This window comes from Theropithecus gelada, chromosome 11 (assembly GCF_003255815.1).
Source record: "Theropithecus gelada isolate Dixy chromosome 11, Tgel_1.0, whole genome shotgun sequence".
NCBI lineage: Eukaryota > Metazoa > Chordata > Mammalia > Primates > Cercopithecidae > Theropithecus > Theropithecus gelada.
Genome location: NC_037679.1, coordinates 40,692,365 through 40,706,934, shown reverse-complemented (window position 1 = coordinate 40,706,934; position 14,570 = coordinate 40,692,365). Strand labels below are relative to the sequence as shown.

The following is a 14,570-nucleotide window of genomic DNA, read 5'->3' as shown; positions in this document are numbered from 1 at the left end:
AACAAATGTGTGGTACTTTTTGAAGCACTGATTGTCAAACATAATGATTTTTTTAGCTAAGATGGGGGAAATGAGATAATAATAATTACATTCATATTCATGATGTTCTATAGCAGTTCAGAAAAGTGGAAAATATTTGGTACATTTTATGTGATAGTACTCCTAGTATATAGAGTCTTACCGAATTGTATGCTATTGCCTCTCAATGTCCCAGCCAGCTGTAACAGCTGTAATATACTTTGATCTATAAATTATAAAAGAACTCTTTGTAAAGAGAAAAAAAAAAATCACATCTTGTTGAAAAGTCTGGGAGTGACTAAAAGATTGAGAAAGATACAGAAATAAGAGTGATAAAATGGCAATTTGTTACTAAATAGAGCTTTAAACAGTATATGAAACATACTTCAGGTTAGTCAGAAGAGGTCCTCTGAATACACTGTGCATGCTTCCCTGAAATGAAACTGTATGTTATTGGTTAACCAGGATATTTAGCATAATCACTCTGCTAGACTGTGGTGGAGGGAGGTGATTATCACTGAGAACAGATGGGCAGGTCCACAGCACTGCCAGATTCTGCACAAGCTCCATTTATCGTTGGTTCTTGCTTTTTTCCTTCTGTGTTTTTAATTTTTTTAAAAAACATTGTATGTTCTAAAGAACTAGCTTCACAAAAGGTCGGTGGCTGATGATCTTTCAGCTAAGATTTCAAATGTAGAAGAAAGATTCAAAATGCTATCACTGTGTATCTAAGAAGGATGGGGCAGATTTCATTTTACCCTCTAGTCTCCCTCAATGCATGCACGGATTTATCTGTACGCTAAGCTCTCTGCTCTGCATCTGTAGCTCCTTGTGGATTATACTGTTTCTGTGATCAGAAATGATTTTCTCGGATATGAACACCGTTTCTGGCTCCCCTAAAGTGCATCCTCCTAATGGGACCCGGTTTTACACTTTTCAAGTAAGTGTGCTTTAAATGGCTTCACTACTTAGGAAGTTAATGTATTGTCAAACTTTTAATAAAGGGCTGTATAAAGGAAGAAAGACTTAAAAAGGGTGGAAGTGTTGAAGAGAATGTATGGAATGAATAATGTGCATGTTAGTTTAATCTACTTTAAACTGTGGATATAGGATGGCATTAGGAGCCTCTGTGAATTTAAAAAAAAAGTGAACACAATTTTCCACAGGAATTTTTAAATCTGCTACAGTGTCATCCTTGAAGGTTTATGAGATGTGTTGTGTCTCCTGATATTGTTATTTATGGTTATAATGTGGTAAAAATTGTAGAGTTACTTTCCTTGTGCATCACAGAAAGAGTAAAATTAAAAAATTTTATGAACTTTGCAAACTAAGTCCTCTTGGCTTAGAAAAATATTTTACATTTCATATACACAGTTTAACATAATTCCCATTATTTAATTTTCTTATATGTATAACATAAGGGCAATAAACAATACAGGAGGTTTAAGAACCACATTTAGCATGCTTTCCATTTGAAATAGAGTAGAAACTCATTAAAATGGAAGATTTTCTGTGTTATCGAAAAGTAAAATGATTTATAATATAAATGTGAGTTACAAAGCTGTTACCTACTAAATGTATTTCAATTGCCTGTGACTAAATCAACCATCAGTCTAGAAAATGCCTAGGTCTAAACTAGATCAGATTCTATCATATTTTTATCTTCAAATTGTGCCTTTCATTACTAAGGTTTACTTTGTAATTCAGTCATATCATCGTTACATGAAAAGGGAACATGAAATTCTTTTCCCTGTATATTTTACAGTATGGAAACATAAACAGCCTGACATTGAATTATTTTGGCTGTATAATTATACCATACTTGGAAAAAATAAGTATAAAGACCGAGAGAATTAATATAATAAAGGTAATCAGAATTTTTTAAGGGGTCTCTAAATAAATGCACATCTGAATTATAAGTCTCTTGCCTTTGCAAACTGTAGGCAGTAGATAGAATTACTCTTTCTCTCTCCCTTTTCTATACTTCTATTTTTAATTCTGTTGCCTCTTTTGTTTTACACTGATGTCTACTGATAGTGCAAGTCTGTGGTTTTACAAAATATATTCTCTTCCTAGTGGTGATCTGCTTATTGTGGCAGTGATTCAAAATGCAAGTGCCCTGGGGCTGTTGTACAGAATTATTACTTTTTTTTTTCTCCTCTGTACACTGAGATATGAACACCTCTTACAATATCCTGCAGCTGACTCTTTGGGTAGCATTTGACATTAGGTATTCTACTTCAGTCTCTTAAAGTTTAAGGGTCAGTTCATTCCATATGCTCGGTCATGACAGAGGCTTTTTACAATTCTTTCAGTAAAGATCTTACTGACACCTTTCTTGGCAGGTGACGTTCTTTGAAAACACACTGGTACAATTTTTAATTACCCCCTTTTATTGATAATAACATATTCATGTAAAAACCATAGGAATTCAGATAAGATATAAATTTTGCCAAACATAAACTCTGTTCTCCTACATTTTAAATTTCCTAAAATATTTGATCCTGAGGTCTATAACACAATATGTGTTTAAGTTTTGATGTTTATCTTTTTGTTGCTATTGTTGTTTGTTTTTGCCTTTGGTGGAAGAAAGAGACAAAGATGGCTTTTAAAGCACAAAGATTAAGGTATATAATAGTCAACTCTTGGCTTTTCTTTTCCAAAAGAAAGAATTACATGATTATTACAATTATACTGAATGATTATTAGAATTATATATTGATTATAAAGAATTAAATGATTTTCTTACCTATATACATTAACCCATATTGAGGCAGCATATTTTCTTTGGTTGAAATGCTGTTAAAAACAAATGAGATGCTGTAAAGTAACAGACCATTTGTCAAAAACTGTATCTTGAGAAAATGATTAAATTTTCAAAAATGGTTGTCATTATGAAATGGCGTAAATGTACTTCTAAAATGATTCTGCATCAAGGAGTTGGGATTTTAATGCTTACTTCCTTAAAATAATTCTAGCACAGAAGTTAACATATGCAAATATATTTAAGAGAGCTTAGCATGAATAATACTGCATTTTAGTTCCATCTTCTCATTAAACATCCAAACTATCCTGTCATTTTTTTCTGACATGGTATGCTATCACATTTTAAGAGTAAGATTTAGAATGCATTTGACCTAAGTAGTTCAAAGGAGAAAAGGCAACAAATAAGAAGTTGAAGGATATTCTTAGTACAAGACTTTGCTTTTCATTGCATCTTTAATTTAGGCAAACACATTCATACTTCTAAGCATGCACATATGCCTTTTTAAATAGAATATGTAATACTTAATTTAAACTAATTCCCTTAAGTGTGAATCATCACTTTTATATTACTGTGAATATACTTGTGCCTGCAGTTTTCTACTCAGAGGTGCCTAGACCCTGGATGATGCCAGCACCCAATTTGCACTGTATGTCTAATGAATGACTTCTCATCAAAAGTCAAGTTCTACAGTGTAGTTTCTAAAATGCCTTTTAATTGACAAAAGTTAAAATTAAAAGCTACTAGAGGAAAATAATATTTGCAGTATTTTTATGCATTAGAAGTGTCAATTTGTGGGACTCAAATATATACAAGTGAAAAACACTTTAAAATAAACATATATATATATATATATATGGTGAATTTTGTTACTTTTAGGTCCATAAAAATGATGTCTCAACATGATTTTACATTTGTTCTTTCATAGCTTTATCTTTGTAAATAACACCATCTATTTGCTCTACTAACCCTACTGAGTGGTTAATCATGACTTAATGTATTCCTCCTCCCAGAGGTCCTGGCCACCACCATGGCTCCCCTCATTTCCTAGAAATTAAATACCTTCACCCACCTGTTTTCAAACCGTATCTGTGCAGTCCTAAGCTTTCATGGGAGTTTGTCAGTAGTTGCTAGCAACAGTAGGGAAAATATTTTTTTTCTTATTTTTATCTTTTTATTTTTAGACAGCATCTTGCTCTGTTGCCCAGGCTGGAGTGCCATGGCCCAATAAAGGCTCACTGCAACCTCAGCCTCCCAGGCTTAAGCGATCCTCCCACCTTAGCCCCACAAGTAGCTGGGACTACAGGCACACACCATCACACTCAGTTACTTTTCTAATGTTCTGTAGAGATGGTAGTCTCACTATATTTTCCAGGGTCTTGAACTCCTGGGCTCAAGCAATCCTCCAACATTGGCCTCCCAAAGTGCTGGAATTACAGGAGTGAGCCACCTCACCAGGCCAAGAAACATTCTTTTGAGGCTCACAAAGTTTCTCTACATTTTGGTGGTAAATTCTGGATTTACATTTTTTATTCATGGATGCTCTGTGAAAACTTTCATACGTAACAACAAACAGTGTGTTACTATCACATATAAAACAAAGTGAAGTTTGCAACCCATTTCTTCAAACCAAAGGATTAATTTCTGATAGAAGGAATTTTATCTCCTGGGCCCATAGAATAATTATTTCTGTTTAGGATATATTTATTTATTTGTTTAGCCATTGAATCCTAGCATTAATAACATTATCTGTCAGAACTATGTATAAAAGTAGCTAACTCTTCATACCTACTGAAAACAAGAGAAAGAAGCTTTACTATAAGTGTGGAAACAGTAACCTGCTGCTTCTGTGCTTAAAATACTTCTCTTCTCCAACCATTTTGGCACCAGGCCCTGGATTTGTGGAAGACAATTTTTCCATGAACCTGAGAGGGGGAGGGGAAGGGACAGTTTCAGGATGAAACTGTTCCACCTTAGATCATCAGGCATGAGATTTCTGTAAGGCAGGTGCAACACAGATCCCTTACACGCACAGTTCACGATAGGGTTCACACTCCTATGAGAATCTAATGCCACTGCTGATCTGGCAGGAGGCAGAGCTCAGGCGGTAATGTGAGTAACGGGGAGCAGCTATAAATACAGATGAAGCTTTGCTCACTTGCCCACTGCTCACCTTCTGCTCTGCAGCCTGGTTTCTAACAGGCCGCAGACCAGTACCAGCAGTTGGGATCCCTGCCTTAAAATACAGAAATTATCTTCCCAGCTTGACATAAAAAAGACCTTCCTGATATGGGACAGACACTCTACTTTCTTTCCTAGAAAGTTGCTTGCATGCTTTTCTGTGTGATTGTCCTTTGCCTCTTCACTCAAAGTGCCCACTGGAAATTTTTTCTTAAATATTTATCTCAAATGCTACCTCCTCCATGAAGCCTTCACCCATTCCTGCACACTGTATTAAATGCCTTTTGTAAAAAAATCCTCTTTATTTGTTCATACTGCTACCAAAGCAAATTTTATGCTTTGTTATAATCCCCAAGACCATTTTATTATGCTGTGTTCCTCATGCATGGAGACCGACAATATTTCTGTAAAGTGGAAAATGTATTTCAAAAATAATTGATTTACCTATTAACATTTAACACAGTAAGCAACAAATTATTTTTCTTTTAACTATATAGGCAGTTAGTGAGACATAACTATTTATTAATAGGGACAGTATCTAAAGACGTATAAATGTAAATTTGCTTGTGTACCACACAAAGTAAGATTCTTAAAAATATGTAACAGATACATTAGTGACCAAGGAAAAATTTTAATTTTATTGTTGTTTAATATTTCTATGGCAGCTAGCCAAAGTCTTTTTGAAGATTTTAATACCTCTTTACTATTTTTATTAGTTGGGGGTTTTCTTATTTTACCAAGATAACTTTAAATTTTTATTTGTATATAGTCTCATACTTGGCAGATAGGATTAGCACCTGAAATAGGAGACTAATATGTAAACTGAAAATCTCAATTGCATGAAGAATTTTTATTCAAAAAGATACTTCACTGGGCGTGGTGTTCTCAGCACTTTGCGAGGCCTAGGCAAGTGGATCTCCTGAGCTCAGGAGTTCAAGACCAGCTTAGGCAACACAGAGAAACCCCGTCTCTACCAAAAATACAAAAAAAAATTAGCCAGGCATGGTGGTGCACACCTGTGGTCAGAGCTACTTGGGAGACTGAGGTGGGAAGATTGCTTGAGCCTGGGAGGCAGAGGTTGCAGTGAGGCAAGATCACACCAGTGAATTCCAACCTGGCTGACAGAGTGATACCCTGTGTAGTAGTTGGTTTTCATGCTGCTGATAAAGATATACCCAAGACTGGGAAGAAAAAGAGGTTTAGTAGACTTACACTTCCTTGTGACTGGGGAGACCTCACAATCATGGTGGAAGGCAAGGAGGAGCAGTCATGTCTTAAGTGGATGGCAGTAGGCAAAGAGAGAGCTTGTGCTCTTCTTTTTAAAACCATCAGATTTCATGAGACTCATTCATTGTCATAAGAATAATAAAGGAAAAACCCACCACCATAATTCAATCACACCCCACTGGGTTCCTTCCACAACATGTAGGAAGTGTGGGAGTTACAATTCAAGATGAGATTTGGGTGGGGACAGAATCAAACCGTATTTTTCCCCAGACCCATCCCAAATCTCAGGTTCTCACATTTTAAAACCAATCATGCCTTCCCAACAGTCCCCCAAAGTCTTAACGCATTTCAGCATTAGCTCAAAAGTCCCCAGTCCAAAGTCTTATCTGAGACAAGGCAAGTTTCTTTTGCCTAAGAGTCTGTAAAATCAAAAGCAAGTTGCATACTTCCTAGATACCATGGGGGTATAGGCATTGGGTTAATACAGTCATTCCAAATGAGAGACATTGGTCAAAACAAAGGGACTACAGGCCCCATGCAAGTCTGAAATCCAGCAGGGCAGTGAAATCTTAAAGCTCCAAATGATCCAAAATGATCTCCTTTGACTTCATGTCTCACATCCATTCACACTAATGCAAGAGGTAGGTTCCCATGGTCTTGGGCAGTACCGCCTCTGTGGCTTTGCAGGTACAGCCTCCCTCCTGGCTGCTTTCATGGGCTGGTGTTGAGTGTCTGTGGCTTTTCCAGGTGTACGGTGCAAGGTGTCAGTGGATCTACCATTCTGAGATCTGGAGGAAAGCAATGGCCCTCTTCTCACAGCTCCACTATGTGTTTCCCCAGTAGAGACTGTGTGGGGCCTCTGACCCCACATATTTTTTCTTCACTGCCCTAGCAGAGGTTCTCCATGAGGACCCCACCTCTGCAGAAAACTTCTGCCTGGGCATCCCGGCATTTCCATACATCCTGTGAAATCTAGGCAGAAGGTCCCAAACCTCAGTTCTTGACTTCTGTGCACCTGCAGGCTCAACAGCATGTGGAAGCTGCCAAGGCTTCAGGCTTCCACCTTCTGCAGCAACAGCCTGAACTGAACTTTGGCCCCTTTTAATCACAGCTGGAGCAGCCGGGACATAGGGCAGCAAGTCCCTAGACTCCACACATCAGAAGGACCTTGGGCCCGGCCCATGAAACCACTTTTTCCTCCTCAACCTCTGAGCCTGTGATGAGAGGGGCTGCCACAAAGGTCTCTGACATGCCCTGGAGACATTTTCCCCATTGTCTTGGGGATGAATATTAAAATCCTTATTGCTTATGCAAATTCCTGCAACTGGCTTGAATTTCTCCTCAGAAAATGGGGTTTTCTTATCTATAGTATTGTCAGGCTACCCATTTGCAAAACTTTTATGTTCTGTTTCCCTTTAAAACTAAGTGCCTTTAACAACACCCAAGTCACCCCTTGAATGCTTTGCTGCTTAGAAATTTCGTCTGCCAGATACCCTAAATCATTGCTCTCAAGTTCAAAGTTCTACAAATCTTTAGGGTAAGGGCAAAATACCACCAATCTCTTTGCTAAAACATAACAAGGGTCACTTTTGCTCCAGTTCCCAAAAAGATCCTCATGTCCAGCTGAGACCACCTCAGCCTGGATTGTATTGTCCATATCATTATAAGCATTTTGGTCAAAGTCTTTCAACAAGTCTCTAGGAAGTTCCAAATTGTCCCACATTTTCTTGTCTTCTTCTGAGCCCTCCAAACTGTTCCAACTTCTGCCTGTTTTCCAGTTCCAAAGTTGCCTCCACATTTTCGGTTATCTTTTCAGCAATACCCCACTCGTGGTATCAATTTACTGTATTAGTCCATTTTCACACTGCTGATAAAGTCATACCCAAGACTGGGAAGAAAAAGAGCTTTAATGTACTCACAGCTCCACATGGCTGAGGAGGCCTTACAGTCATGGGCAGAGGCAAGGAAGAGAAAATCACATCTTAAATGGATGGTGGCAAACAAAGAGAGAGAGCTTGTGCAGGGAAACTCCCATTTTTAAAACCATCAGATCTCATGAAACTCATTCACTATCATGAGAACAAGGCAGGAAAGACCCCCATAATTCAATCACCTCCCACGGGGTTCCTCCCACAACACATGGAAATTGTGAGAGTTACAATTCAAAGTGAGATTTGGGTGGGGACACAGCCAAAGCCTATCACCCTGTCTCAAAAATAAGTAAGTAAGTAAGTAAATAAATAAATAAATAAATAAAATTGGAAAGAAATGAAAAAGAGAAAAAATATACTACTGGTAATTAGTATGTGGTTAGCACCATATCTCTGTAATCAAATGAGGTTGAGGTAATTCTGGCTTTTTATCAAAGAACCAAATTTTCTATATTCTATCATTTTGTTACTACCTAAGAGTCTGCCATTATTTTTCTATTCTTTGGAGGACCATATAATTTCTTATGGTTGATACATTTTAAATCCATCTGAAAATACCTCTCAGAATGCTTGGCATGTGTTATGTGTTCAAATAAAATTAATGAAGACAAAGTAATGCTATATAGATGATACAAAATACCTCTTAGCTCCAAGATTACTTAGTAATATAGGCAGAGTTTCCCAGCTAAGTGAGAGAATGAGTATTTTGGTCTGTCACCCAATTGTATGCATTCATGCTTATAAATGGCAGAGATAATACAAGAGATGTTTAAAATAACTGGAACATAACCTAGAGATAGGAAATGGCTAAAAATAAAGTATGCAATCTCCAAAATACAAATATAGCTTTAATTGTAATCCCTAAGACCTTGGACTTTGGATTTAAGAATTTTCAGTGAGGAGTGAAACAAAAGCTTGGATTTGCTATTAGAATACTGAATATTTCCTTGGTTGGGAATTGTACTAGAACAGAGGGAACAATTCAGTAGCTTTAAAAAAAATGCAGATGAGTTGTCATGATTTCCCACTTTAGAGATGAAAAAATGAAGGTGCATAAAGGTACTCAAATCAGCATTTAATAATGCAAAGAGGGAGTAATATAGTTTCTGTCTGAATCCAGCGCTATAAAACACAAAAATTCATGCTCTTTCCATTATATTCTGCTGCCTAAACTGGTAATTATTACATGCAGCAACAAAAGTATTCTAAACTATGTAATTTCCAATACTGTTGATGATCTATTAGACATTTACAGATATTTGTCTCCATAGCTTCAAAACATTGCCTCACTGGATTTTTAAATTTAAGGCTTTTATTGGACTACACTCCCTCATTTAATCTTTACTGATAGTATTTTCCTAGTTGCAAATACGTATTTATTATAATCAAATTGCCAATAAACTTATATCCTGAAATTGCACTGAAAGATATAAAGGACAACTCAAGGAAAAAATCTGTCATAAATACACCCTTTTGTTTATTTAAGAATGCTCTGTTTATCAGTGATACAAATGATAGAAATCAATAGGAAGTCATAACTCTTCCATTTGCAGAATTCTCTACCTAATAGAAGTTAGCTAGGCTGTATGTTACATGAGGCAGGTGCTGTGTCCTTATTCTCATTGTTGATTCACAGACATCAAGCAGAGTGCCTAATACAAAACCATGATTAGTAAATAGGTGATGAATTTTGTTACAAATTAAAAATAAGAATGTCTTAGTGTCATGTAGTCATTGCTGGTACCCTGATTTAGTGCAGCCTCCTTAAAATCACATAAATGCTTTTAAGATTCTCAAGTTTAGGCATACAAATGTATTTCACTTATACCTAGCTAAAATAACTCTATGTATCAGGTATCATCTGGAGGGGAAAGAAATTGGAAGTAGGGAAATGACTTGGGAAGTCCTTGAGATAAAGTATTTAATGCACTGAGTACAGTCCAGGTGGCTAGAAAGAGTCCAATAAAGCAGCTACTGAAACAGTGGTTTCAGTGGTATGGTATGGTCCATAGATCACTTTAGAGTTGGCAGGGATGTGAGCTAATAAAAGATAAAGTGAAAAATATTTAATAGGTATAATGAATATAATTCAAAATAATTTATTAAAAGTTGCTGAATATTATAAGAGGCAAAAGAGGAAAGGTCAGGTTTACCTTTAATATTTGTAGTGAAGAAGAGAGGAATAAGGAGAAGAAACCATTTGGAAAACAATATATTAAGTTCAGTTTTGAACAGACTGATTAGACAGCTGGAAACACAGGTTTGACTCTCAGGAAAAGAGGTCTGTCTGAGTAGTAGATGTTAATGTGGGAGACATCTGCTTACTGGGTAGAGGAATCTATGGAAGTAGGTGAAATGGCTTTAGCAGAGAATGAGGAGATTGGGACTAGGGTGGGGAATGGACACATTCACTTACACAGAATTATCATTATTTTCAGTATGTGTGCTTGGTTTACTTTGTAAGCACATTTTGGAAGTTGTTTTCCTTATCACCCCTCCTTGAATATTACCCCTGAAGCTAATTAAAGTTAGATACTCTCCCAAATGTGTGTATTAGCTTTATTTTATAAATACTTTTTGGAAGCTTATATTCCCATTCAATCCCATCCTGGAATATTATCCCTGAAACTTAATTCAAGATAAATTCTCCTGTTCTTATACTTCCTTACCATAATAAAGATATGTGTATAGCATTATTATACTACACTTAGTTTTTCAACTGTCTCTCTGCACCACTAGACTGGTTATTCCTGGAGAGCATATAATTTATTTCACTTAACTGCTCACATTTTTATTGACGCCTAGCATAATGCCTGTCATATAGAAGGTTTCTATGCTTTTTGAATGAATAAATGAATCAATGTTCAATGTTTAAATTTTAGACTAAAATTAGTTTTCTAACTTTGACACACCTTGTTGTGAGGCACCATTATGTCAGACTTTAACCATATTGAGAAAAACACTTGGCCTCTGCACTCAATGATCTTAGAGTTACTGCAAGGAAAATTATCAAAAAGTCACAATAGCGTATTATTCTGTTCCCTAGAGCAAACAGATAAACAGAAATGCTTTGACTTTAAATGTACATACAGACAATATTATTATAGATTGGGTAATTTCAATTACACAAGTCTATTTCCAAATTTACTTTTAATTCTAGTTCATATTTAACTTTGCTATCATTTTTATTGCTTTTTCCTTTTATATTTTCAAAATATTTTACAAATAACAAGAATTATTCTAAAAAAATTCATAGTAGTTAAAAGCATTCATGTATTAGTCTGCTTTCACACTGATATAAAGAATACTACCCAAGACTGGGTAATTTATAAAGAAAAGATGTTTAATTAACTCACAGTTCCACATGGGTAGGGAGGCCTCTGGAAACATAATCACGGTGGAAGGGGAAGAAGGCACGTCTTACAGGTGGCGGGCAAGAGAGAGAAAGTGTGAAGGAGGAACTGTCAAGCATTTATAAAACCATCAGATCTCATGAGAAATCACTATCACAAGACCAGGATTGGGGGAACTGCTGCCATGATACAATCACTCCCCTCCCTCAACACATGGGAATTACAGGTCCTTCCCTCTACATGTGAGGATTACAATTTAAGATGATATTTGGATGGGGAAACAGATCCAAACCATATCAGTGACCACTGGAATTAAATACATTATTCAAAAACAGGTTCTACGATTTGCTAGAGTGTGAGTATAAGCAAGTGAAATTATTTCTCTATTTTTACTTTCCTAAACCATGGGAAAATAATAAAAATATTTGGTTGTAAGGTTATTCTAAAAGCTCAATGGAATATGTATGGAATCTTGTAAAAGTATTTACTTCCAATAAAGATGGAACTCAATCAAGATTAACTATTGTTTTAATGATTAATGTACTTTTTAAATAATAGCATAATTTATTTCACAAATAATATTTTTATTGGCTCATCTTAAATTTAGAGAAATTTAATGTTAAGTGAGCACAGGCACTACTTTAAGTATTTTATATATAAATTAGGGAAGCTTAGTAAAATATATTGACTCGTCAAGGTCCTTATAATATATAAATTATTTTATGCTTATATAATATAAGTTTTCAGAATGTCGATACTAAGTATCCTTTTGGAAGTCTTCTTGTATTTCTTTTATAAATGCATTTCTTGTGTATTTTTAAATTGTATTATATAATTCATTTTGAAGTTTACCATATTGAATCTTTGTTATGACTTTTATTATCATCTTAGTTTTATATGCATAAATATGTACATCAAAATTACCAATTTATGAATTTAGCTAATTTTAAAATAGAATTTACTGTATCTACAAATTAAAAGATAATATCTGATTTTATATGCTAAGTGCTGCATACAACATGTAAAGATTTAAATAAATTTGTGTCACTGGGAGTCAACAAGAGTCAATGCTATTACTGGCATGTTAAAAGAATATCACAAACCAATATTTTAAATTATATCGAAAAGCAAACCTTAGCAACTTTAAATAGAAAACTGGACAACGACACTAGGAAGCAATGAACATAGCCTAATTATTGTATCTTAAATATTCTTGATTGTAATTATTTTGGTGAAGGAAAGACACATGATTCATAGAAAACATTGTATCTATTGGTTGTTTTCTACAAAATAAAATTAACGCAAAAACAACTGTTCTGAACTACAATATAATGTTCGTATATACAGTCATACAACCACTTAATGACATTGTGGTAAATGACAAAATGCATATATAATGGTGGTCCTGTAAGATTACAGTGCAACTGAAAAAATTCCTATCACATAGTGACATCGTAGCCATCCTAATGTCATAGCCATCATAACATCATACACATCATATTGTCATAGCACAATGCATCATGCTGGTGGTGATGCTAGTGTAAACAAACCTACTATGCTGCAAGTCATATAAAAGTATAGCACATACAATTATGTACAGTACATAATAACTTGATAATGATAGTAAACAACTATGTTACTGGTTTATACATTTACTATACTATATATTAATTGATATTTTGGAGTGTACTCCTACTTATTAAAAAAAACTCAACTATGAAATAGTATCAGGCAGGTGCTTCAGGAAGTATTCCAGAAGAAGGCACTATTATCGTAGGTGGTGACAACTCTGTGGATGTTATTGTTCCTGAAGACTTTCCAGTAAGACAAGATGTGGAGATGGACGACAATGATGGTGATGATCAAGAGCCTGTGTGGGACTGGGCTAATGTGCATGTCTGTGTCTTATTTTTTAATTGAAAAGTTTAAAAAGTAAAATAAAAAAAATTCAAATAAAAAAAGCTTATAAAATAAGGATATAAAGAAAGAAAATATTTTTGTCCACCTATACAATGTGTTTGTATTTTAAGCTAAGCATTATTACGGAAGAGTCAAAAAGTGAAAGAAAAAAAAACCCTAAAGTTTATAAAGTAAAAATGTTACAGTAAGCTAAGGCTAATTTATCATTGCAGAAAAAAAAATGTTTTGTAAATTTAGTGTAGTCCAAGTGTACAGCGTTTACTATGCCTACGGTAGCGTACAGTAATGCTCTAGGCCTTCACATTCACTCACCACTCACTCACCGATTCACCCAGAGCAATTTGCAGTCTTGTAAGCTCTATTTATGGTAAGTGCCCTATACAGGTGTGCCATTTTTTATTCTTTTATGCTATATTTTTACTGTATGTTTTCGATAGGCCTTATAGATAGATAGATAGATAGATAGATAGATAGATAGATAGATATACAATTACTACCATGTTACAGTGCCTACAGTAATCAGTACAATAACGTGCTGTACAGGTTTGTGCTCTAGGAGCAGTAAGCTATGCCATACAGCCTAGATGTATAGTAGGCTACACCATCTAGATTTGTGTATTGTGTCATGATGTTCACATGACAAAGTCACCTAATTACACACTTCTCAGAACACAACCCATTCATTAGGTGATGTATAACTGTGTCATACTTTATCCTGTATTTCTGTCTTCTTTGGCACATTAGTATTCTGCTATTTTTAAAAGGATCCAACTTTGAGGTTATAATAGGACTATAAGAAGCCGTAGGTGTCATAGTTGGTTGATGTTACACAGCTGCTGAAAAAGAAGCCATCTTTGAAGTCCTAAATGATATATGGCATCATAAATAAAATATTATACATTCACTGTATTTCAAGCGTTATAATTTATCACTGTCTACATTATTTGTTTAATACAATTTTGTTTAATGTTTAATATATAAGGAATCACATGTTTTAGCAATAATATAGTTCAAATATTTGCATACACTGTTCTTTCATTCAGGAAACACTTATCAAGAACTTACTTTAGATGTGAAGTGTATTTTCAGGAAGCAGTTTTTGTAAAGCATAAGAGGGTTAAAATAAATATTTTAATAGACGACTGTAAGTTGCAGTTATATTGTGCTGAAAGAATC

At 35.1% G+C, this 14,570-nt stretch overlaps 1 protein-coding gene across 7 annotated transcripts in view; it reads left to right on the top strand.

The window, feature by feature from the left end:
* The window catches only part of PPFIA2 (PTPRF interacting protein alpha 2), a 516,020-nt gene that overhangs the window by 173,403 nt on the left and 328,047 nt on the right, over window positions 1-14,570 (top strand). For 2 of the 7 annotated variants that reach the window (XM_025402787.1, XM_025402786.1), the window contains exon 1: window positions 538-958. The exons of the other annotated variants lie outside the window; for them this stretch is intronic. In XM_025402787.1, coding sequence (XP_025258572.1) covers window positions 878-958 — 81 coding nt within the window. In that variant the 5' untranslated portion in view covers window positions 538-877. Of the gene's footprint in view, window positions 1-537; window positions 959-14,570 lie in introns of those variants that run through there. 7 annotated transcript variants of the gene reach the window in all.